At 37.9% G+C, this 26,544-nt stretch overlaps 1 protein-coding gene, 1 long non-coding RNA gene and 1 pseudogene across 6 annotated transcripts; 1 reads left to right on the plus strand and 2 right to left on the minus strand.

Annotated features, from left to right (window-relative positions):
* Nucleotides 1–8,871: 8,871 nt before the first annotated feature.
* On the minus strand, nt 8,872–24,092 carry LOC131792668 (uncharacterized). 4 transcript variants are annotated; one of them, XM_066168792.1, is made up of 4 exons: nt 23,991–24,092; nt 12,497–12,676; nt 10,905–11,853; nt 8,876–9,678 (listed from the first exon to the last, which is right to left on the minus strand). In XM_066168792.1, the coding sequence occupies exons 2-3, from the start codon at nt 12,633–12,635 to the stop codon at nt 10,913–10,915; spliced, it is 1,080 nt and encodes a 359-aa protein (XP_066024889.1). In that variant the 5' UTR covers nt 12,636–12,676; nt 23,991–24,092; the 3' UTR covers nt 8,876–9,678; nt 10,905–10,912. The 4 variants fall into 4 exon arrangements, with proteins under 4 accessions (XP_058966062.2, XP_058966060.2, XP_066024889.1 ...); XM_066168791.1 differs by having other exon boundaries at nt 10,893–11,853; XM_059110079.2 differs by lacking the exon at nt 23,991–24,092 and adding an exon at nt 21,627–21,757 and having other exon boundaries at nt 8,872–11,853.
* Nucleotides 16,395–18,490, plus strand: LOC131792669 (uncharacterized). 2 transcript variants are annotated; one of them, XR_009340865.2, is made up of 4 exons: nt 16,395–16,465; nt 17,341–17,410; nt 17,579–17,679; nt 18,256–18,490. It is a non-coding gene; the product is annotated as an uncharacterized lncRNA (long non-coding RNA). The 2 variants fall into 2 exon arrangements; XR_010718001.1 differs by having other exon boundaries at nt 17,579–18,490.
* On the minus strand, nt 18,926–23,966 carry LOC136281914 (putative nuclease HARBI1; annotated as a pseudogene).
* Nucleotides 24,093–26,544: the final 2,452 nt, after the last annotated feature.

The raw sequence follows: 26,544 nt of genomic DNA on the forward strand, positions 1-26,544 counted from the left end.
CATTTTCTTGTGAATTCGGCTGTCGTTCATTCATAAAACACACGCCTTGAGCAGTTTGTTTTCTAACTGTCATGTAAAAAAACTTGTGATTTATTATGAGCCACAATTCGGCTGGATTTCACTGAACGTTTCACTTTCAGGTTCAATTTTAAAGACCACAAAAAACTTCAGGCAAACTTGTTAAGTTCGACCAGCCAAACTATTTCAGTTTGTAAACTATTGCAGATTGTGGATTTTGATGATTTGTGAACTTAAATGGTTCGACATTTTCGACAGCTTTAGTCTTCTTCAACCAATCAGATTATTTGAACCATTCTCACAAGGATTCTAATTGCCTTATTGCGGAGCTGGATTTGAAAATAAAATTTTGTTTTGAATATTGAAAGTAATGTTGGGGGGATTCTTTATTAGTAAACAAATAGAGAAGCCTTGAATGTGCTCTGTTCCGTTGCGAAGCACTTAGGAAGCGGTTAGTGCACTCAAAAAGTGGGGAGAAGCACTCGACTACGTCTTCCTACACTTCTTTCGTGCTCTGGCCGCTTCCTGAGTGCTTTACAACAAAACAGGGCGCAGTCAAGGATTATCTATTTGTTAATTACCATTTTTTTGAAGACCGCCCTGTCTGTTCATATTGCACTATGAGATCTTTCTTTCGCTTTCCAAAGCTTGTAAAAACGTCCAAATTCTTTCTATATTCCTTCTATTCGGGTATTTTAAAAACAGAGCTTTTCTCAATCAAAGTCTGGATGTTGTAACTATGGTAATCACTCTGTCATTGTATTTTCTTGAATGATATCACAAGGTAAAGTTTGTTTTTATAGCATTGACCAGTCAAACCTTTTATTTTGTTTTAGCTTGCCATTTACATTTCTATTAACTAATCTCTTCTTTTTTTAGGAAAGTTTTATACAAACTTTTCTTAAGGAAAATGTTAAAGCACTGTGCAACATTAAAAACAGTACTTGAAATACTCTTACCTCGTGCTGTTATCACTTTTAATTGAAATTAATCTTTACTTTGCTTGAAACCGTTAGTAAAAGAGTCACAGATACAGCCACCATTCAAACCTTTTTCGGAGTTAACTGAACATAGGAGAGTTTTCGTTTTAGTTTTATAACCTACTAATAAATCCAGGCTTTATATAGATTGGAGGTCTAAAAGAGCTCGGTATACTCAAGTACAAAGGACCAGGGAAACGGAGAGACGGTAGAGGAAACGAAAAATTCGGCTCTAAGATGTGTAGGTCGGAAAGAAAACAACCGATAGAGGTAGTAAGGAGTCGTCACCCCGCTAAACCTCCTCCTCGAGAGTTATGGCTAACATGAAATCTCACTTCGATTCATCGTGAGAAACCGTGCAAACCTGACAACCAGTCTGAGTTTGCGGTGCCGAAATGTATGTTCATTAATATCTGCAGTCTCTCCAAAATGAAGAACAAGTTGCGGGCGTATGTTGTGCTGGAGGCAGATTTGAAAAACCATGATGTTGATGTGTGCATTGTTACTGAGACCCATTTAAAGCTAGATCAGCCCGATGCCGTGGTAAATATTGCGGATTTTAATATATATATAGGAGGGATAGGAATTGGTCAGGACTTGATATGAGGAACAAGGGCGGCGTGGCTGTTTACGTCAAGAAAAATCTATCTGTTGTGGATATTTATCTCTCCAGGCTTTATGAAGTAATTTGCATAACTCTCTGCCCCCCCTACGGGGTATAGATTTCTTGTGTGCGGAATTTATCACCCGCCTAAACATAGTTATGTAGAGAACGATATAATGAACTATCTTATTGGCTACACGGATAATGTACTTGAGGCCCACCCACAAACCATCATTGCTCTGGGCGGAGATTTCAATCAGTTGGACATGGATGGATTACAACCTTTGTCTGGCTGGAATGTACTGGTTGATTTCCCGACGCGTGGCGATTCACACTTGGATAATTGTTTAACAGACCGGCCCGATTCGTTTGCAAGGTGTTACCCTTTTTACGTGTCACCAAAATCGGATCATTGAGGTGTGATTTTGCCCGCAGGATCTAAACTTCACCCTGTACGTCGTAAAGTTAACATCCGGGACAGACGTCTACATAGGAAACAGGATTTGTACATGGCTTTGGTAGGAGAGGACTGGGGAGAGGTAATTGATACCGAGAATGTAAACGAGGCTGTGAACAAACTGGAGACAACGATACGGGGTCACTTGGATAGGTGTATGCCAGTAAGGGTGGTCACTATGTCATCACGTGACCCTGCCTGGGTGATCCCTCTTGTTAAAGCCATTTTGAGGTCGAAATCGAGGGTGTCCGATGAAGCTAGGCTGAAAGAGTTGAATAAGAGGATTTTGGAAGTGATTAGTGAGAACACAAAGCGGTAAAAACTGGAGCACTATGTCTAATCTGAAGAAAACGGCAACCGGCCCGGACGAAATTCCTTTTTGGTTTTCAAAAGAACAAGCGGAACTACTAACCCCGGTTATCTCTTATGTGTGGAATCTTTCCCTTCAATTCATTCCTCGCCTGAATCTAGGAAAAGAGCGAACATCAGTCCATTACCTAGGGTTGACGTACCTAAGGAGAATGGTGATTTCCGGGGAATCAGTGTAACACCGGTGATTGCTAGAGCTCTTGAAAGGGCTGTATATCATGCATATGCAGGATAAGAAATTATTTAGTGGATCTAGGGCCCTAAGCCATCAGCCCTTAAATGAAATTCTGCTGAAGCCCTGGGGTTTACCCCAGCGATATAATTTACGTCGCAAGGTTTGCCTCCACCTAAAGATTAACACAGAACGTTCCATGAACACAAACTGTTATAATTATATAATTTAATTTTGGCCATAGTATATTATTGTAATTATCATTACACAGTTTCTCGTTTATGTAACATAGAATATGTATTTTTTTATCTCATGGTTTATTAAAGACTTCAAAGATTTCAAATAATAGAAGGTATCCTAATTCAAAACATTCTTGCCTTTACAGTCTTAAAAGTTCCGGCTTTCACCTTCGGATATAAAGCGCTTCGAATAATTGTAAGTTAACGGGTCGTTTTCTTGTAAGATCACGTTCAATGCTTCCGATGTAGAGTTTTTCTGATGTAGAGTTTTTTTTACATCCCTTGTATGCTTGTGATTAGGTACCCAGCGTTTTCTGCAGGCACAGGTTGGTTCTTTGGATGGGGTGAAAAGTTGAACGATAACATAACAACAATCTAATCCAAAAATACAATTGAGGTATTTCTAGTGAGTATTTTGAGCCTGCCTCAAAGCTTTTTCCCATCACTATTACTTTAGAACATAAAGTGACACGAAATGGTATGGCAGGACTGATAACAGCAAGCATTAAGGAAACAAGAGCAAAATGAAGCTGAAGTTCTTATATCAAGTCATAGGTTGCATACACACTTACAGGCGTTCACTCGGGCTACTTATGTGTGACAAAGAAAGCGTGTCTTTGCATAAGGACCTTGGAAATGAAAACAATCACTTAACCCTTTAACTCCCATGAGTGACGAAGGCAGAATCTCTCCTTACCATGTCATTACAATATTAATCAGACAAGCGATGAGGATAAAAAATTATAAGTTTAAGGATTTTTTCGTTGATCCAGTGCCAAATTCTCAGAAACAGCATCATAAAAGTTGTATGACAGTAAGTAAAGAGAATTATAAATGAGATTTTGGGCGTTTAAGGGTAAAACATCTTAAAAGAAGTCCAAGAGATTCCTTCTGGCGAGAGCTTTGAGCGTATCTCAAGCGTTTGAGGATAAGGCTTTAAGCGTATCGAGCAAACCTCCCAAAATTCAAGCTTGTAGAAAGCGAATGTGGCCTCTGTTATCAGATAGAAATGGAATGTTTAAAACATTTTTTTTTTACATTTGCTGCCTGACATGGCATACCTTTTAGCCTTTTCCGATGAGCATCAGGATTTATTAGTATGTAAAATTAAATTCGCCCCAGTATTTCACATGCTAAATGTTATCTAGGAATCCTAATAATCACAAAAACCCTGGATACAACGTTGGGGATACCCTAGGTTGAAAATGAAAAATAGGTGAAATGGTTAATCAACAAATGAATAGTTCAAGCGTTATTGAAACGCTGAAAATGATTATTGTAAAAGCAAAAGCATTAACTGAGTTTAAATGCTTGATGTTACAGTTTACTTATATTTGTGAAGGATTTTCTTATCAATATAAATTTTAAATAAGATGATAATATATTTTATATACATATTATATAAAATATATATATTTTAATGTATAATAGAAATTATATTAATAATATATATAATAGAAATTATATTAATAATATATTATTATTAGATAATTTATTAATTATTTAATTATCTGCTTTTCTCTCTCTGAGTGGGGCCCCGTACCAGCTGGTGTACCTCAGGGGACAAAATTGGGGCCATGGCTCTTCTTGCTAATGATAAACGATCTAAGAATTCCCCACGTCCAAACTTGGAAGCACGTTGATGACACGACGGTGGCAGAGATCGTCCCGCGTAACGCATTAGGTGACGTCCAAACCGCTGTCAAAGTGGTGGAGGATTGGTCCGAAGCACAGAAGATGTAGCTTAACGCTGACAAATGCAAAGTTATGGTCATCAACTACAAAAGGCAGAAACACCATTTCACTCCCCTCTTGGCAAAGAATTAGAGACGGTAGAGTCGGCTAGGATCCTAAGCGTGACTATTTCGTGTAACCTTAAGTGGAATAACCACGTCAATGATGTTATAAAAAGAGCAAACAAACGATTATACTTTTTAGTCCTCCTGAAGAGAGCCCGCGTTCCAGCGGATGACATAATTAATTTTTATTGTACAACTATGCGTCCTATTCTGGAATACTGCGCACAAATATTCCATCATGCGTTACCTGCGTATCTTAGTGATGACATTGAAAGGGTCCAAAGACGCGCATTGTCCATCATTTCACCAGAACTGTCATACCATGACTCTTTAGACAGGCACGGTTTAGCTTCGCTCTATGACAGACGCATGAAATTATGTACGGATCTGTTTTTGTCTGTCTCAAATCCATCTCACAAATTATATAATTTGCTGCCAGATAGGCTTTTTACAGCTTACAATACTAGACACCGGCGCGTTTTTAACATGCCGCGCTTTCGCACTGACCGTTTCAAATTTTCATTTATCCCGGCTATGTGCGCGTGTGCTAACCTAGATTTTTAGCTATTCCACTGCTGTATATTAGCTATATTAGTTATATTAGCAATTTTATTTAGGTCTTAGCATTTTTGTAATAGGTAGTCTTATATAGTCTTATATAATCAATGATTGTGAAAAGCACGCAATTCAGCCTATGGCTGCAATGTATTTTATTTGATAATAAACTATCTATCTCTATCTATCTAACTATACAAATCATTACAGCATAAACATCACGAGCTTAAATGCTTGATGGTACAGTTTACTCGTATTTGTGCAGGGTTATTTTATTTATATTAATTTCAAATAACATGTCTAAGACCAGTTCAATCATTAATCACTCGTATCGTAACAGCAAAGACATAAATAGAGCTTTAAACCTTGTGAAGGTGTGATGGTACATCGCACCTCATTTATTGAGTGCGGGTCTACCGCGAATGGTGTGTGTGTTTGTAAGTACTTTGAGCATTCCAGAAGGAAAGCAATTCTTTATGGTTTTCAATCAAGCTTCGCACCACGAGAAGCAGAGAGCAAAGAGACCTAACTCGTTTTCACGGTTGCCTCGCTTTCATGCTTGTAGAGGAATACCGCAGACCGTCAAGTAACGCAAGCTTACACACTTTCGAAGTCGTCGACGGATAGATAGATAGATAGATAGGAAACCGAAACCTAGACTTGGTCTACCTACATAGCCCAAGTAAAAATGCCATGAACAACAAAAGCAGTTGGTTATAAAACTAAAACGAACACTCTCCTATGTTCAGTTAACTCCGAAAATGATTTGTAAGTGAAAATTTGACTAATGGCTGTATCTGTAACTCTTTCATTAACGGTTTCAAGCAAAGTAAAGATCAATTTCAATTAAAAATGATAACAGCACGAGGTAAGAGTATTTTAAGTACTGTTTTTAATGTTGCACGATGCTTTAACATTTTCCTTAAGAAAAAGTTGTATAAAACTTTCCTAAAAAAGAAAAGTTCAGTTAATAGAAATGTAAATGGCAAGCTAAAACAAAAGAGAAGGTTTGACTGGTCAATGCTACAAAAACAAATCTTACTTTGTGATATCATTAAAGAAAATACAATAACAGAGTGATTACCATAGTTACAACATCCAGACTTTGATTGAGAAAAGCTCTGTTTTTAAAATACCCAGATAGAAAAACTCTTTTTTTCCTCATAAACCCTCAAAGTAATATAGGAAGAATTTGGAAGGTTTTACAAGCATTGGAAAGCGAAAGAAAGGTCTCATAGTACAATATTAACAGACAAAGTGGTCATAAAAAAAATGGTAATTAACAAATAGATAATCCTTGACTATGTTCTGTTTTGTTGTAAAGCACTCAGGAAGCGGCAAGAACACGAAAGAATTGTAGAAAGACGTAGTCGAGTGTTTCTCCCCACTTTCTGAGTGCTCTAGCCGCTTCCTAAATGCTTCACAACGGAACAGAGCACAGTCAAGGCTTCTCTATTTGTTGCTATTAAAGAATACGTAAAACTCCCCATGCATTACTTTCAATATTCAATATAAAATTTATTTTCCAAGCCAGCTCTGCAATAAGGCAATAACAAGCCTTGTGAGAATGGTTCAAATCTGATTGGTTGAAGAAGACTTAAGCTGTCAAAAATGTCGAACCATTAAAGTTCACAAATAATCAAAGTTCACAAATAATCAAAGTTCACAAATAATCAAAGTCCACAATCTGCAATAGTTTACAAACTGAAATAGTTTGGCTGGTCGAATTTAACACGTTTGCCTGAAGTTTTTTGTAGTCTTTAAAATAGAACCTGAATATGAAACTTCAGTGAAATCCGGCCGAATTGTGGCTCATAATAAATCACAAGTTTTTTCACATGACAGTTAGAAAACAAACTGCTCAAGGTGTGTGTTTTATGAATTAACGACAGCCGAATTCACAAGAAAATGAAGATTACTTGGGATGTCAACGCCATAAAACTTGCCTGCTGGGACTAATGTGGCCTTCCACTCAAGGCATCGGAAAGGACATCAGAGCAAGCTCTTAGTTGTTCACTCAAAGGGCGGCCGATGTCATTTCTGAGGCCTTCACTGCGATGACCGGAGACTGCGATGATGAGCTAGCCGCGATGGACCTCAGCACGATCGCAGTCGCTCTGACACCGACATGATAAGTATGAATTTTAACAGCTATGCCAGTTTGGCTATATTTTTCATCACTGCTGTTTTGTTCTGTTTTATTTTCGATAACGAAACTATATATACTATGCGAGAGTTAGCTGTGTTTGATCTTATTACCGTACTTAAGCTTGCAATCTAACTGAGCATGAAAACCTTGAAAAGTCGAAGTGTCCATTCGTTTCTTCTTTGAGGATTTTCGTCTTTGCTTACGTTATATAGAGGATAATACATGGGCGCGAGTAGATATGGAATTTCTCTTCGAGTGTTAATTCGATAACTCACAAGTGAGCGCAGTGAACGAGTGAGATGTCGAGTTGACCACGAGAAGAATATTTCCATATCTTCAAGCAACCATGCATTATTTTGTTTATCTTATAAACAGAACTGCCTTTTACTGACAATGAAAGTCAACTTTATTGAATGTGAATGGATCGACAATCCCCGGATAAAAATCGCAAAGTGCGTTGACGCTAAGGCTCAACATGAAAAAATGCGTCGGAACACTACAAAAACAAACCATAGACATAAATTACAATACACGAAATTCTCAGTTATTGATTTTGTCCTTACCAACAAAGGAAATTTTTTAGATACAGGGCCAAAATCGGTCTGTGGCAAATCTTTCATTTGTCGTTTTCGTTCTCAGCCTCAAGAATGCCACTACTAAAGCCACCGAATACGTAACTTTCGCTTTTTCTTTCCGTATTTGGTGTTCTTCCCTTTCTAGGAAAGCTTGAACATCACTGTCTGTAAGAGATACGGAGTATTCAGTGTTTTGGCAGCCATAATCCGTTAAAATTCCGACAAACCACTTTATATCGTGAAGGCTTTGCCGTTCATTCATCAACTCGACCGAGTGGCGCTAAAGGCGAGTGACGTGTAAGCAGCTATTGGCGATATCAAACACACGTGAAAAACTACGATATTTTTTCACGTGTGTTGTTACAGCTTTTTTCAGGGCTGGAAATCCTTCTATAACACCGTAGTTTATGTGATAAAATAAGGTAAATTACGGCTCTTGGTATGTTTGTTTGGTTCTTTTGTTGCTACTTTCCAGCTCGCTTGTTACGAAATTTCACCTTCAATTAACAAAAAAAAAGCCAGAGAGAAATCCTGGAAAAGGTCGGACATTATACAATTTGGCAGATGGCGTGACAGCTTTAGCTCAGCTTATGCTTTGTACTCTGATGAAGCACGCTCTTTCAACCAATAACAGCGTGTATTATATCCGAACTCTATTATAGATAGTGATAGATACGTGTAGAGGTAGTCTTCACAAATTACATCCCAACCCGTTGGTGAATTACGTAGTTATTTAGAATAATAAAAAATATAGTTATGTAAAGAAAATACCAATGGTATATAGTGTACCCTCGTAGACTAACAAGCGACAACGCTTTGTACTCTGATACAGCAGGCCCTTTTAACCAAAGACAACACGCGTTATATATTCAAAATTTATTACAGATAAAGATAGATACATGGAGAAAAAGCTTTTAAAAGTTGCACTCCTGCCCGTCAGCTGAATTATTACGAGATAATTTAGACTAATAGGATATAATATTGTATGATAGTTATTTAGACCAACAAGTTATTATAATTTATAATAATATACCAGTGGTATATAGAGGATATTACATGGCCGCTTGGGGATACGAATTTTATCTTCGAGTGCTGAAAGTATCAGCACGAGAAGATAAAATTCGTATCCCCAAGCGGCCATGTAATGTTCTGTTTATTTTATAGATACTGATGAAATTTCTAAATGATAGAAAAGTGCCTGTCACAAAAATGTTATGAAACTCGGATATAAAGTTATGAAGGAGAAATAAAGACGATAATACTTAAATTTTTCTCATATTTTCGACATCACTTTCCGAGACTTCGGCAAATCTTCCTGAATGTTCTTCAAGCTTGAAAAAGTATCGATATGAAAATTTGGCAGCTCGTCGAGAAAGTCACCGGTAACTGTACCGTTTTCGCACCTCGAAGCCATTTTGTGAATGAAATTTCAAAAGAACCGGCGGCGCGCCTGAACGGGAAGCTCTCTTTTGATTGGCTAATCATGTTAGTAACCATGGCGACGCCAAATAGTATCTTCGCTGCGCGCGATGAAAATATGACTTTTAAGGAAAAGGAAAAATATTGGTATTTCATCAGTATTTATATATTAATAAGAAGATAAGAATATCAAGTCGGTTTTCGGTGATCACAAGTTCAAAACACAAGGCAGCAACCTAAACGCTCAAGAGTCTTTGGCTCTCACTAAGTGCTTTACAACACAAGCTGACAATACACACCCTTGCTTCACCACTGTTCAGGACAATTCGATGAAATAACTACCTAAAAGTTAAAAAGATTGGTGAGCAAAATGACTGGTTAGATTGACTCCTGATAATATCAGGTATAGCTATTTTATTAAAAAGGAAAAACCTTTTTATGAGGCTTACAAAGAAAACATCGTTAGTTTCGGTTTGTCTTGACGCGTTCCGAAGTCGATATATAACTTAAAAATGGCCTCTATTGGCTTTCTCTTTGTTTCTCACTGATAGCGTTCCCTCGCTAAACTAAGCAAGCTATGCGAAGCGCTTGTTTTGTTGCTATGTGACGTCACATTAGCAGTGATTTCTAACTCACGCTTATACCGGAAAATGATAAAGTCACCTCCTCCCTCCTAGGACACACTGACTTTCTGAATTTATCGTCATATGAGTTAAAAATGGACAACGACAGACACCATTTTGAATTATGCTTAACAGCCTGGCTGCTAAACTGTGAATTATGAAAAGTTTCGCTGCTGTTTTTTTCATCGCTTGGCGGTCTGCTTACATAGTTGATAGCACCACAAAAAGGCATTCTCGACTCATATAATCTTTTTTTTGGAAGAACAAAGCAGCAGCCTTTTGAGAAGCTCACAAAATGGTTATGAATTTAAGGCCAGGTTACTATGATGATTTTACAATGGCACCGTTTAAAGTCTAATTTCGGAAAAGTTTGTTCACCCTTTGGCATCTCAAAACGCGGTTGGTTGCGATAATTTGATGCACAATTTATATTGATGAAGATATAGACCTGTCCTTCTGTTCGTTAAAGACCGAGTTTTTCCTGTCGGATGGCCCTCAACGAGGCTCTCAAACTTATCCAAAATACGAATCGAGAAAGCGAGGTTACTAAATCTTTGGGTTCAAACAGAGAGCGATGATTCCGGTCAGAATAAAAATTTGAATTTAGAGGTCTGAACAGTTTAATGAGGCCGGTTAAACTCCCCAATTATGGTGAAAGTACTAACACACATATAATGAATAAAAATATGGATCAGGAAATACTTATCCGGTAAATAAACTGAGTGCAACCGACAAGTAAAAAAATGGTTTAATTCCCAATGTGACAGCAGTTTAGTCGTACTCCTCCTCACGGACATCGCTTTGTTGAGACTCACAGTTCAACAAGTTTATAAACAAACAAAGCAGCTTATAATTTGAATGGATATAGCATTTCATCCACGGATTGGGTCTAGAATAAAAAAGAATAGGAAAAATCGATGAAGTATAGTTTACCTCTTCACTAACCTCATCACCTACATCTCTGTCTGAAAATCAAAATGAGCGTATGGTTTAATGTGTTGATGCCGTGTTACATTCATGCAATACGTTGTCGAGTTGTTGACATAACCCTCAAGATTCTGCCTTAAATCTTCGAATAAAGTCTGATTTCTGTAAATCAAAGGAGCTTCCTGTCGAATCGTATCGATGTAATCTCTCCACCTTGTGTTTTCGTCCTCTAAAGACCTTGGATATGGACGATGTTTTGGATTTCCCGCAGTAACAGGCGCAAACATCAATGCCTGACCTCGAAATATCAGTTCCACAGCAGAAAACATGTAGATTTGCGATGACCACCAGGTTTTGCTTTCATACTGCGTACGATAAGGGAAGAGATGCTCAATAGATTTGTAATGAAATGCATTGAAAAGAGCATCGAACCATAGTATAGGTAACACAAGGGGACTGTCCCTCTTGTTACATATTTTCTTTCGTAGGTCATTGGTCCAGATGCCCCGATGATGCCATTGGTAATTCACAATGCCAACCGCTGGCTCGTAATCTAGGAGCCATTGTTCGAAGACTCTAAACGGCGGAAGCCTCTTCATTTGTGGAGGAGCAATTGAATGGAAATGCAGAATCACATCATCATCCATAAAAATGTAATAATGGTATTTTGGAGATCTCGTTATGGCAGCAAAATACAGCACATTTCGTCCCGTTCCCCATCCAATATTGGGATAGAACAGATAAGTGATGTGAGGCGACTTTTGCACTTGACATTTGGTACGAAAGCTTAGCACTATGACATCACAGTTACATGTCTCGGGGTCGCCGATCTCGGAAGAAGAGGCAAAGTTTGAAGGAAGGCATTGTTCTGTTTGAGTGAGATAAACGAAAGGTTTTGGCGATGAATTATTTGTGGGTTTTTCTGTGGCTGTAGCTTGAGGAACAACCTTTCGACAGACGATCTCATCTACGATAAACAAAACGTTGTCGTTTATTTTGAAGTGCTCGAAATCAAGTCGGACCTAACTAGAATTATTTAATTCAATACTAGAGAAGGAAATTGATTCAGCGTAGAACTTTGCAAATAGTTAATTATTACGCTTTTTACGTTGTTGTAGTGATTGGGGATCTCTCCAATGAAAAGAACTTCAAGAATGATTACCTTGCTTGGAAAAGAAGAAAAAAGTAAAAAAAAAAAATAAAAAAACTGACAGAGCGCTAGAGCGATCTAAAACCCAAAACAACGGAACAGCCAAGGCTAACTGATCAGGGGCGTGTTCTCTGCAGTAATTACCCATCAACGCCCAGGGTGATCATTGTACGCTAGTTAATTTTGAAAACCAATTTAAAACGATCTTCAGTTTGATATCTTGAATCGGCGATAATATTACATTGCGAAGGGCTAATTTCTGGTGAACCGTGAACGGGACAACGCGACGTAAGTAGGCCTGTTAAGCTTTCGGAAGCGTTGTTATTTCCCTAGTTCGAACTAAGTTATGTTACTTTTAATTTCCTTAATATTTGCCTGCGTCTTAATTTAGATTTTGACGGCATAATTCATCGGATGAGTATCTAATGCTGTAAAAATCATTTCCAACTCGTTAACTTACCCATTCTGCTGTTGTTGTGAGTGGGCTGGCTAATTTCTTGTCCAAACTTCACTTCGTATGAGGCGTACATGAGGAAGGTGGTCAAACCAAGGATAAAAATCGAAAAAATGCTAATTTTACCTCTCATTGTAAAGATCATTTTGGTTCTGTTTAGAGTCACCCCTTCATAAACGTTTAAACCTGCGGATAATAAAAACATTTATTCGTGTGGTAGAGAAGGATGCAATCTAATAAAAATCGCGATTTTGAGACGCCATTATTGAATTGTATTGGTGGCTAATCGAGGGATAATATATTGTAGTATTGGGAAGAGTTGTATAGCGACGAAGCTCAATGGCAAGAACAATATATTTTCCAACTAGCTAGCCGCCAATGTAATGTGGTATTGCCGTCTCAAAATTCCGACTGGTTTAATATCGCGATCCACCCGTTACAAACATTATACTAAAAGCTGAGAAATTTCTGAAAAGTAACTGTCTTAGATCACAAAGTATTTTTAACCAAATTTGAAAAACCGTCGAATCTGTATTAAACGACACCGTATCAAGTGGTAACCCTGCATTAAGCGGTCGGTGACCAAAGTCTCAAGAATATTCCCCTTTATCATTGTAATTCGTACCCCTATTAAGCGGACCAATAAGGGATCGTAGTCACCCTCTACTTAATCCCAGGGGCCTGTCTATATTGAACGGTCACTGAAAACCGAACCACCAAAATAAAATTAAGAATCATCTTTCAAGTAATTTTTAATTCATATTTCTCCTCCAAAAACAAAGTAGCATTTTTGAGCGAGATTCTGTATAGTAAGTAGTCACCTAAGGCATAAAGAGGCGTTTTGTACCTTTTTCTATAATACCGTTAATGAGTGGAACCTGTATTTAGCGGTTAACCGGTATCAAGTGGACACCCCATGATTTCGTATTTTTTCACAGGAGTTGTTACGGCTTTTCTCCGGGCTGGAGATCCTTATTCAACACCATAGTTTACATGATGAAATCGTTTCTCTGACGATGTGGTCACTTCGGATGTGTATCGCGACATTTCGACTGTACATATACTGCCAGTCTTCCTCGGCTGATGAAGCTGGCAGTATGCAGTCCAAACGTCACAATCCATATCCGAAGTGATCACATCCGAAGTGACCACATCGGGAGACAAACGATTATATTTCTCTTTTGAGAATTTTTATTTTCTTTTTGTAAGGAATTGTCCCAAGAACAGTTCACACGCAGGGACCTGGATAATTTGGGAGACAAGTTCATGCGACTTCTCTCACGAATTCAAACCAGTTCGAATTCGCGGGACAAGTCACAAGGATTACATTTTGGACCCTACGATCAGACCATCTGATGAAAAATTTAGATAGTAGTTTATTTGCTTAGGGTTACCCTAAGCAAACCCTAAGGGACCTAGTTCCTACGAGTCGCGGGCACTAGTCCTTTCACTTGGTGCCGATCTTAATGTAACCGTTCTACAAAATAACATCAGAGAAAACATCGAACATCCGGTTGTTAAAAGGATGGATAAATTTATCCACTGGATAAGTTCATCCGGTGTATAACATGGTTATCCAGTGGATAAAAAGCTGTTGCAAAAGGCACAGAAGCGCGGCGTATAGTTATCCGACGGCTAAACTCGCTGTACAGGCAGTTGCCATGGTGATTACCCAGGAGTTGCGTGATCTTTTAGCTTGCGCGTGCTAGCGGCGAGACAACATTACAGAATATGTTGCTACTTCCTCGGCAAAGCGCGCTAAAAAACCAAAGCTTACACCTGCCGAATGGACAGTTATTTTCGAAGAGGCGGAAAAATAATATCAAAATAATCAAGAGTAAAATTTCTACGACACTTTCTAACAAACACAAGAGTTGAGTATGTGAGGTAATAACTGACAAAGTCAATGCGTTCGGAGTTTCCAAAAGATCTGTCATGGAAGTGAAAGAAAAGTGGAGAGGAATGGAGAGTGGAGCAAAGAAAGAACACAGCAAATTTACCACTACAAGAAAGAAGACCAGATTCCCCAAAGGCTACCACAGCCAAAATTTTCGAGCTTTTGAAAAAGACCCGTCTTTCAGCGGCATTTCGGGGGGTGTCAATTCTGGTAAGTCCACTTACGTCAATACTGAAATATACTGTCTTAATGAATAGGAGTGTTATATCAAATTCTCTTAAGTAATTTTCAAGGAAATGCACGCACCCCTTTACGGTAGAACTGCTCACAAGAACTAAAGAATTAAAGGGTTCATACATTTTGTACAAATTATGTGCAGCACAAGTTTCAAGCTCATTAATTTATTACTGAGAAATAATTTAGCGCCAAATGTAAGTACACAAGACGCGAGGGTGCTAGTCGATATTACATTTGGCGCTAAAATATTTCTCAGTTTTCGTTAAAATAATAATTGTTTCCTATAATTCATTTCACGTTTTGAGCGTGCTCGGCTTCGCATGACTTGTAATTAAAGATCTTATCTTAGATCACTAGTTGTTTGGGAATCATTAATTAAGCCTGGATAAAGGGCTACCTTTAAAACCAGGAGCGGGAAATGGGAGTATAGGGAATTGGGAATGGGGAATCTTCAAAAGTGGGAATTTTTAAAATGGGAAATCTTTAAAATGAAGAATCTTTAAGAGCGGGAATCTTTAAAACGGAGAATCTTGGAAAGCGTGGAATGAAATCGTCCAAATGTATGAGCGGTCTGTGGAAAAGTTGCTCTTTTTTTCTATTTTACGCCAGTGAATCCTTTTAAAATTCAGGTTTGTTGACATAAGTAAAACTACGCAACAGCGGAAATCCCGCCTCAGGTTGAAGTTTGCTCGACGTAACAATTCTGTTTTTGGTTAATATGGACTAATATCAACTTCACAAAACGGAAAACGCTGTAGATCAGACTATTCATCATAATTACTAACAGGGCCGATGGCTGACTAATCATTCAGATCAATCAAAAAAATAAATGTTAAGTGCCACTGCCATCCGCCCATTCCCCATTCCGCCATTCCCTATTCCTCTATTCTCCGTTCCTTATTTTAAAGATAGCCCTTGTTTAATGTCTTAGAAGTCGAGTGAGTGGTAACTTAAGCTAAATTATGATCCCGTCGATACCCGTCCTATCGAAACGGAGCACATCGCGGTCTTAATCTCGAAATTTTAGTCTAACAGTCGTGAGCACGGTTTCAAAAGTCAGTGATTTGAAACTTTTGAAAAGTAAGGTTGAAATTCCAGTAAGTAGTTTCACGTAAAAATTTCCACGCGCGCTGTCCTGTTTACGTAAATACGAGTCGCTTACAGTGTTGACATTGAATACAAATGTGCGACATTTCAGGAAATACATCTTTCATAAGAGCAGTTTTGCTTCGATCGTACTTTTTATACACGCTTAGCGTTTCGTGATGATAATCGTCATGACAATTTCATCACACGGTCGTTATTGATTGATAACAATCGAATACGGCGCTGTGTTGACGGTGAGTGGAGTTAGGGCCTTTCTGCACTAGCGACAAAGTTGAAGCGACGACTCGGGACAAATCCTGGAAATTGAATTTGGAATTCTTTGGCAACTGTGCGGGCCGGTCTTGTGAACAGATCAGACGCGGACGAAATTTGAAGGCTTTGAAATTGTTCATACGAATGCAACAGACGAAACAAAAATTTGCTATAACAAAATTGGTCTTTTGACTTTTTCGGGACAATTCTAATTTTGTCCGCTAGTGCGGAAAAGCCCTTATCTTTAACATTATTGGTAATGACTCGTTAAACATTTCAGAAAGTAGAAAAATGGTTTCGCTTCGTCGTACTTTTACATTAGAACAATAGCGACGAGAACGTAAACTTCACCGACAGGAGGTTGGGAAAACGAACTTCGATGCGCATGCCCAATCGAGCACTACTCGTCTTCCACATCTCCTTCAGGACGCCATCTGCTGCCATCTTGTCGTGAACGTGAGTATGTCACTCTTAAGATTCAGGTAAATTGAACGCATAAAATCGTTCGAACAGTAACGATCTTATCTACTACATGCAATCCGCTATCTACAGTAGCGGCGATCTTATCTACTTGTAAACAATGATGGACGCTTAAGGTTAAGGGGACTTGGCGCGAACCGCAAACGACTAAATGGAATCTGATTTTGTTTTTTTGAACCTAAAGTAATCCTTCAAAAGCATTTGGAAAATTTCTCTTGTTCAAGTAAACTGCAAATAATTTCACATAATTTAGCAAGTTTTCAAGTTTTGTCGCTAGTAAACTTTTACGACAGCGACTTCATTGAACTTGATCTTTCCTGATCTTTCTTGATCTTGTTCGCTTTCTGAAGAGGTACTCGGCGGGTCAAAAACTTTTCCCTTTTTCTTCGCAATGCCCTAAAGCCATTTCATAAATACACTGACGCCAAACTCTTCGGGATGAAACCACGTAATCTCACCAACATCGGAATCCCTCATTTGTCATGAATCTAATACACCATTCAAAGTTAAACAAAGGGTAAAAAATTAAAGACTGCCTCATACATACTAATGAGCTTCTTTTGCGCACGTATTTTGAGCACGTTTTCGAAAGTTGCATGCGTGTGCGCGCCTTTTTAATACGCTTTTTGCGTGCATTTTGGGCCAAGTACCTCTGAGCTGTATTGTATATATCTATATTCGTCTAGCGGATTATTCAACATCATTCACTTCACATCAGCAAATGTTTGTTTTAGTATAATTGCTCAGATGCTTGCGAATTCTATAGGAAGATTAATTACCTGACAAGGAAGTTCCGCGTTAAATTGCACGCAAAAACCAATATCGCACAAATCGTGAAGCGGAGAACAGTAATAATATTTTTGGTTTTTACCCTCAGCGCGCGCCCCAGAAAGCCATTTCAAAGTCAACTGTCAGAAGTGTCATTGCATTAGCAAATAGGAAGCCAGGTCAGTCATACGTGTTTGAATCTTCGACAACTTTATTTCTACCTTATGTTTGTTTTTACATTTGTTTACTCACTTTTTAAACAAGCTTCACACTATCTAATGGATAATAGTGCTATTTCACTGAATTTACAAGCCGTTTATCTTTATCTTTAATTTCCAAATCGTTAGCTCAAGAACGAAAATAATATACACCTCTTACCTCTTTGGTGGCAAAACTGAAAGAAATGTGTCCAAGCAAAAGCACTGAAAGTATAACATTGCAATTAAAGGTATTTATTTCTTCTTCTACATATGGCAATCGACCCTGGCACTTCTTCTGTTCTCGTTTCTTCATCTTGTTCAGTTGAACTTTGGCTTGCCATTTTCTGGGGCCGGGTTCACCGGATTTTCTTGCTGTCTCTTATGTGTCTTCAAGAATTTGTAATTCATTTCAAAACAGGGAAGAACCTCTGGCTCACTTTGAAAAACGCTTTTGTTCAAAAGGTGACAATGGTTTTGAAAACGCGTTACAATAACATTGTAGAAAACTGTTACAATTTGACGATAATTCTTATGTTTATGTAGATGCCAAACAATATCACTTAACCTCGTTTTCAACTCTCGATTCCATGCTTCACTTTGTTGACCAATCAGAATGAGTGATTTTACTCAATTATGCGATTCTGTTGTAAATTTGTTTTGTTATTGACAACATTCTGTTACAATTGTTTTGTCCGTTGGTTTGAAGATAATCAGCCAATCTTATTTCATTCAATCAGCAAAAGCTTCACATTGTTATTTTGAAAAGTGTCTCACAAAACTTAGCAGCATCTTTTGTGCCTTCAAAATTTAGTTTTCTTCTATAGTGTTTATGACTTCATCTGCAACATTGAAAGAACGCAAGGCAGCCATTTTGAAATTTAGTGTCCCTGCAATAATCACCTTCTGCGAGATGATTATGAGGGGATACGATGCAATCCTCAACCATAGAGTGCACATCTCTATTATCACTGGGACAATGATATCAAATAAATATATTGAAAACTCACCACATTTTGTAGTAAACACTGGTATCCTTTGGATCCTCATTTGGGAGTTACTCATTGGGTGACCATTTCACTCCTTTCTAAATCACTTTGTATTTTAGTGCTGCTTTTTATTTATTCATATATTTAGTTATTAAACCATTTTAATCAAATCTTTAGTTGTTTGTAACTTTCATACACTAGGCTTCTTTTTAAAACTGCAAAGTTATGATCTGAGACAGCATCTGCTATAAATATTGCCATAAGTAAATTAAGTGATTGGACAGTTTTCACCCTAAAGTTGTGTTATTCATCTTTGGTGATGTCATCAACAACTATTCACCTCTGAAGTGAGGCAGAAGAAAGTTTATGAATAAATCTTAATCAAATTGCAATGGTTTTGATTATGTCTTGTGAAACTGTTAATATTTGGATTGTTTGCTCAGCTGCCCCATATTTTCAAATCACTGATACACCATTTCCCCGAAAATGTACACAAGCTTAATCACATAATGGTTTTTATTTGGTTTCCTTATATTACTAATACATCAATCAATTGGAATCTTCTATGCCCCCCCCCTTTTCCCAGCAGCCCCCCAAGTATTTGAACTTTAAAGATTGGTTTGTTGAAGTTTCCACCCCAAGGAAAAAATTGTGTTCAAATGCCCCCACCAATTTTTGAAAAAGGCAAAATCAGCAAACATGACTTTCTGCACATTGACAAAGCTTTAAAACCTAGACCTTCTATACCTTTTTTTCTGACCATTTTTGCTTGAGGAAGTGAACTTTTTACCTTAAACTATTCCACATTTAAATATATAATTATCCATATTTAGAAAAACAAAGGGCATTACTATGAAATATTTGTACTATTACATGCAATTAAGTTTATAGGTTATTGATCATTCCATATCATACCCCAATGCTTAATGCAGAAATCTTTACTTACAATGGCACTTTTGGTGTAGTCAATACAAATAACAAAATCTTCAGTTATAGGATGCAAATTGATGTTGAAACCAAACTTTAATTTGAAGTCGTTTCCTCACTTTGTGTTCAACAAACTACGTTCAGTGAATAAAAATTACTTGTTGACATCATGGTTTTTCCTTCCTTTCATATATTTGTAATACAAGTGTGACAATGGGCATCTTGCAGTTTACTGTGTTAAGAAATAGCTGATAAATCTACCACTTGAGTTGTGTAAATTCAAGAAATGACCATATCAAATTCCAACTTCCAGAATGCAAACTTTCTAACAATTACCTCCATTCAATGCATTTGTTAAGAAATGCAAATTGTTTGCCTTCCGCTGAAATTTTCCTTTTCCAAGTGCTACAAATATCAGTGCAATTTTTTCTTTATCTTTCGGTGAAATATTAAAGGTCTTAGGCATGTTAGCAAGCATGCCTAATGCCATATTACTTCAATGCCATTATAAAAGGTAGGATATACATTGGACTATTGCAAATAGCCTATAGTGAGTGTCACTATTTCTTTCAAGTGTATACACTCAATTGCAAAAACGCTGACCCCTAGAAAGCACAGCCAATGGCATTATTAATAGTTACACATGTAAATGATAATCATAATTAGTTGTGCGTAGAATATAGAAGCCATTCATACTTTCCTTAAAAAAAAAAAGATTTCTCATCATCTAAGATTTCCATGAATCAACAACAACATTTATTATTATTATTTTTAAATACATATCTAACAATCCCTACCCACATAATAGTAAAGCTAATCGAGGCAGAAGGGAAACAATAATAAAAGTAAATTCTACAATAACAAGTTTGACTGAACTGAGGAAATGACTGGGTGAGCCTGCTATGAAGAACAGTTAAGGATAAGTTATAGATAAGCCAATTAGGTGTTACTTATTAAAACTGGAGTAAAATTACAACAACAAATGAGACTAAAAAGATTATAATTTTCAAAATTTGTCAATTAAAGTATGGACAACACATGAGTATTCTCTCCATCCATCAAAATGTTCTGCAGCTGTCTATGCAATAGTCTTCAATCACAGGAAAAAAAAATTCATTTTTTATTTTTATTGCTTCTCAAATTGCCTTAGCGATCCAAGGTTTTTCCAGCTGTTTACTGTCACACCTTTATAAAGTTCAGAATGGTGCATGCTTGTTTACCAGCTTATTTAGCTTGTTATAAAAAGTGGAAAAGAACTTAGAGGGATCCTCAGCAGATGGTAATTACTCCCATGTGAGTTCTGACAATTCCTGCAAAAACATTTGCTGAGAGAATTTTGAATAGTCACGGGCTGCCATTTTTCAAGGTTTGGTGGTTTCAGTGGTCGATTTAAGAATGCAAAATTGAGAAAAATGATCAGTGAGATCTGAACCAATATTCCCACTGGCAGTATAATAATCAAATTTGTTTTTAGACCCTTGTCGGTTAATCAATTGTCGGTAAAATAGCATAGCTTTTCAAGCAATTTAAAAATTGCTGAGCGTAATTACAAGTCTTTGACTAAGAATATTTATGTTGATGTCACCAAAGAGGTAGATTGATTTACTAGTGGTACTATATTGATCTAAAGTTTCTTCAAAATATTCTAAGAGGCAGTCAGCAGAATTATGTTGTCTGTAGACAACTCCACAAATAATATTGCTTTTCTTAGTGAATTCAATTTCAAGCCAGTGTCTGAAAAGGCTCATTAGAGGTTTTTTCAATGACTTTGTATCATACATCGTTGTCTTCATACGTTCTACACCTCCAGCAGAAAGAGGCATTGGAACATATTCAAAATTGTAATTTGGTATGGTTGGATTAAAGTCAACATTCTGTCATTAATTCTTGTTTCCATCACTACCAAAACACTAAAATTAATATTTAGTTCGTTTAAAATATGGGTTTGAAGGCTGTCCAAGTTTTTCCTTAGGCTTCATATATAATTGAATCATGAAAAAGTAAAGCATTGATCATGTATCTATGTGGACATTTCCCATAAAGCCATTGGTTCTCATTGTTCACGAATCATGCTATTTACAGTGTGTCAACATTATTGCAAACAAGTGTATGTTTTAGTATCAGCTACCTGTGTATAAATTTTAAAAAGTTGTAAGCAATGTACTCTCTAACAGCATTACCAGTTTCACAGCCGGGGTACTGGGTGTGAAGGTCAGCAACGCACCCTTCATCATCCATGTCCCTGGTTCTGGTTCCCTTAAGTTGACAGTTGTGGTACATACCCTGTCAGGAGCCATCCTCAATTCTGAGTGTAGCACATGTAATCTCCTCTTCAACAATCCAAAAGATTGCTCTATGGTACATCTTGTGATCTTGTGTGTTCTGTTTAAATGCTCCTCCTAAGGTCTTTTAGGGTTGAGGTACAGGGTCATGAGGAATGGTGAGCATGCATAGCCACTATCCCCAAGTAGCACACCATCTGTGATACAAGTCTCTTTAAGGTTACCCCCTATGGCTGATGTCCAGAAAATATGGCTATCATGAGTTGAACCAGGCCATCTAGCCACAACATCAGTAAACATTCCTGTAAAATTCAATTGTATTCAATACACTACAACTGGTTTTTAATTTTTATGTTTTATGTTATGTAAAAAAAAATTTTTGATGCAACTTAGGTGTATGGTATTTCTGCATGTGTCTTCCTTCCCACAAAATTGTCATAATATGAGCATACACATAGGCCCCAATTTTGGAGCAGTAATCGTGGGATCACGTCATTCATTTTGTCAAAACAATCAGCTACCCTATCCCTAGGCAAATTATCCCTTTCTTAATATGGTAAACTTCAAGGCATTCCTTGGCCATGCTCCGTAATGCTTTGTTCCAGTACTTGAACTAACGCAGACCACTAAAAAAATGTCAATATTGGAGAACACATTTAGTGATCACCAAAGAATATTTTCATTGTTTGTCATGTCACCTTTAGAAGACTCAATACCCCTTTGCAAAAAACAAAATCAATTACACCCGACAGCGATAGAATCAAACGGGTGATCGCGCAGTTCGGAAAGTCAATCATTTTAAATCAATTTCATTCTCTTGTTTACACGGTAAATTGTATCTGCGTGAATCTCGTGATCACATATTTGATCACGTGTTGTGCTCAAGACAGTCTGTCGCACACTGCTCCTAACGTGTCAGAAAAGCGTTATACATTGGATGCGAAATTTCTACGGTTTTCATGCTCATATTTAGGATATCTCCTGTTATTTACATGAGATAGTATGCTCAGTAAAGCTTAGGGTTAAACGAACATGTTGTCCTTTGCTAAATCAATAATCAGAGCTAGACATATTTGCTTACCTCGATGGTCGCAGATTGCCTGGACATTTTGATAGAGTGAAATCCTTTCCGGTTCACGAAGTCTGGCTCATTTTCGTGAGGGGCAGTTATTCTAACGTGGGTACCGTCGATGAACCCAATGGCACAAGGGAAACCACCAACTCGAAATAAACCTTCCTTAAGGTCGTCTCGTTCCGCACTAGTGGACGGAAATCTTACGCAATCGCCTATAACTTTGCAGTTGTGGCTTGAGCCACGCAACACACTACTCGACTGACAGTCGACCCATCAAATCTTAGAAAAGTATCTCCGATCTCCTGCAGATACATATTTTCTAAATATGTAAATGTGATCTCTGAGTACACAGTAGCGATCAGAATATGGACGAAAGTATTTTCAGTACTATTTACATAAATGAGAGCGTCGTATGTTAATTTCAGTGTGCATAGCGTAACGATGTGAGAATGACTATGCACTTAACACCGAGAGCTTATGTCTGTTGATTTTTGACTACATCATAGAAGAGAGGATATTCAATAAAGTACTACGTAGCCTGTGTGTTTGTTAGCGCTCGATGTAAAGTGGTTGTAGATTAAACATTATCACTCGCGAGAGAAACCTGTTGTGGTTTACGCCCTGACCATGAAACGAAATGACCGTCACAACCTCAAACAGCGGCCATTTCATGTTTTTACTACCCGATGGATAGAAATTTATACTACCTACCTAACCATGGATAAGTTTATCTGCTGGATAGCGAGTGGATAGCGCTATCCATACATTGAACAGCCGATATGACGCCATGGTTAAAATTTATCCACTGGATAGCGATTTATACAGCGGATAAGTACTTTTCATTCTCTGAACAACCGGGGACAGATCCTAAGAGTGCGACTCAAGCTGACACGGTCCTCAAAAAACGATTTCAACAGCTTTTAAGTTTTTGTACATCGAGTTAAGAGCTTCCTCAAACGAGCTCAATTTATTTTCAGTTTCCATACAGCTTTGTGTGAAACAGTTAAGGTTTAAGATAAAGCCCACAGCTGTAAGCAACATTGAATCTATTACTATAAACCCTTATTAAATAATGCAAGCGAACATCAGATTCTAAGAATTCTTTTGCGATTAAAGCTTGCGCAGAACTCGAAAAAAATCTTTTTAATAGCCTCCAGATTGTTAAACAATGAATGAAAAGCTTCCTTTGAGCCAGCTCGATTCCTTCTCAGTCTTTTATACGGAAACAGTTAAGGTATAGGGCAAGGTTTGCAATAATGAACTAGTCAAACTTATGAAAATATACTTACCTTACAACAGCTAAGAGCGCTTGTGACGTTCTTTATACCTCCACTTTATGATATAGCCTTTCAACGATACAGCCTTATGGTACAGTGGATGAGGCTTCGCACAATCATGCATTATTAATGCCAAGATCGCCCACGGCTTCTGTATATTGACTGTATGCTCTCGACCAATTAAAGTTTTTTATATGCCTGCTTGATAATTCAGTTGTCCTGCAGTTGCATGTCGATTAACGGACGATTCGATTTAAGCCTTGAGTTACTGCATTCCTTTTTTTATTCCAAGCTTTCGCCGATCTACGGCATCGTTTGGGTGTGTTATGAAAACATTCCACTATAAGCAAAATAAAAGCTATGAAGGTGATACGAATAATTGGAATACATAACGAGCGTAGCGATTGTTTCGATATATGAATCTTTTGTCACTTGGCAGCTGCTACACACTAAGTTTAAGGTCACATGTATTAAAATGGCGTCAGGAGAAAAAGTGTAATATTTGAGGATTGTGCACCCTCTTTCGAACACCAGACGCAGAAGGTGCCTTCCTAGTGCTGTTTCCCTCTATTCTTCGTCATTTCAGAATGAATCTTGTGCTCAAAGTGAGAGAAAATGCCGAACGACAACATCAAGTCGGGTGCGCAAATTGCTACGTCATCATCGCCAGTTCCTCGCTCAGGTCAACCTACTACCCCAATTTATCATCAAATTATTACATATAATTATCCGCTACCGATTCTTATGAAGTGCCATGGTGACGTTGCTGGCAACTGGGACTTTTCGACCAGCAATGGAGCGATTTTGAGATAGCAACAGGACTCGATAAGCAAGAAGAATCGGTTCTTTGAGCAACTTTGCCGCGTTCATCGATGGGCAGAGAAGCTTTCTAACTAGAAAATCGACAGGTGTTTAGAAGCCTTGGAAAACTTTAAAGTCACCCCGTCATGAAAGTTTAACCTGGGGATACTAAAAATATTTGCTCCTTTAATAGAAAATATTAGTTCATCACAAAGAGAAGGACGCAACCAAATAAAAATCGCGATTTTAAGACGCCATTATGGAATTGTATTAGTGGCTAATTGAGGGGAAATATATTGTAGTATTGGGAAGAGTCGCATAGCGACGAAGCTCAATAATAATAGCAATAACAATATATTTTTCCCTAACTAGCTAGCCGCCAATGTAATGCGGTATTGGTGTCCCAAACAAATAACGATTCAAAAAAGAAATATTTAGAGACTAATACATTGGCGAGCGTAGATATGGAATTTCTCTTCGAGTGTTTAACTCGATAGCTAACGAGTGAGCGCAGCGAACGAGTGAGATGTCGAGTTGAACACATTTCGCGACATTTCGACAGCATATATACTACCAGTCTTCCTCGCCTGGAGAAGACTAGCAGTATGTAGTCGAAACGTCGCGATCCACATCCGAAGTCACCACAGCGAGAGACAAACGATTATATTTCTCTTAAGAAGTGATTGGATTGCAACGACTTGTCCCACGAACAGTTCGCACGCAGGGACCTGGATAATTTGGGGAGACAAGTCCTTGCGACTTCTCTCACGAATTCAAACTAGTTTGAATTCGCGGGACCAGTCGCAAGGATTTTATTTTGGACCCTACGACTTTTTACCTCTTTTTCGACCATTTTATCGGGAGGGGTACACCATTAGTACTCAGGGAGTGGTGGGATGCAGTCCATCAGTCCTTAGGGAGGGGTGGAAGGCAGACGTTTGTTACTCAGGGAGGGGTGGAAGACGAACTATTAAGTCGACTTGTTCCAGTGCTAAATGACACTCACCGCTTATCACGAATCATTTTTCAGTTGCTTCACGTTTCCCTTTGTGTGGACAGTATATCATTACTATCCTTCTCTTTTCATTGATTTTATCAGACGACAGAGATCACGGAATTTCCGGTCCTTAGCCCTTAACCTAGCAGCATAGAATTCACATGCGCTATCGCAATTTTAACGTTTGCACCTTTACTATAAAAACATTGTTGGTACAGTCGTACAGAGCAATCTTCTCTCTTTTCAGATACTCAGTTTTCCGCCCTAAAGTTAAGTGTCATGTCACGCATTCCACTGTGATGTTTAAAACAGCGCAACTTCAACGCTGGATAATTTTTAGCCCTTTAACTCCCATAAGTGACCAAGACAGAACTTCTCTTTACGATATCAATATAATATCAAGCAGATAAGGGATGAGAATAAAGAAAAATATCAACTTGGGAATGATTGGTGGACCCAGTACTAAATTCTCTGAACTAACATTACAAGAATTGTATGGTTGACAGTAAGGAGAATTACAAATTTGATTTGGGAGTTAAAGGGTTAAATGACTGGTTTGCCTTTTGTGGCCTAATTGTACAATTTTCTTTCACATGGCCACAACCGTCATTAAATCTACACAAGTGCAAATTACATTTGCTCTCATTGTCATGAATCACACTATTTACAGTATGTGTCAACATTATTGCAATCAAGTTTATGTTTTAGTTTCAGCCTCCTGTTTAGATATTAAAAAAATTGTAAGCTATGTGCTCTCTAACAGTGTTA

Source organism: Pocillopora verrucosa, chromosome 6 (genome assembly GCF_036669915.1).
Source record: "Pocillopora verrucosa isolate sample1 chromosome 6, ASM3666991v2, whole genome shotgun sequence".
Lineage (NCBI taxonomy): Eukaryota > Metazoa > Cnidaria > Anthozoa > Scleractinia > Pocilloporidae > Pocillopora > Pocillopora verrucosa.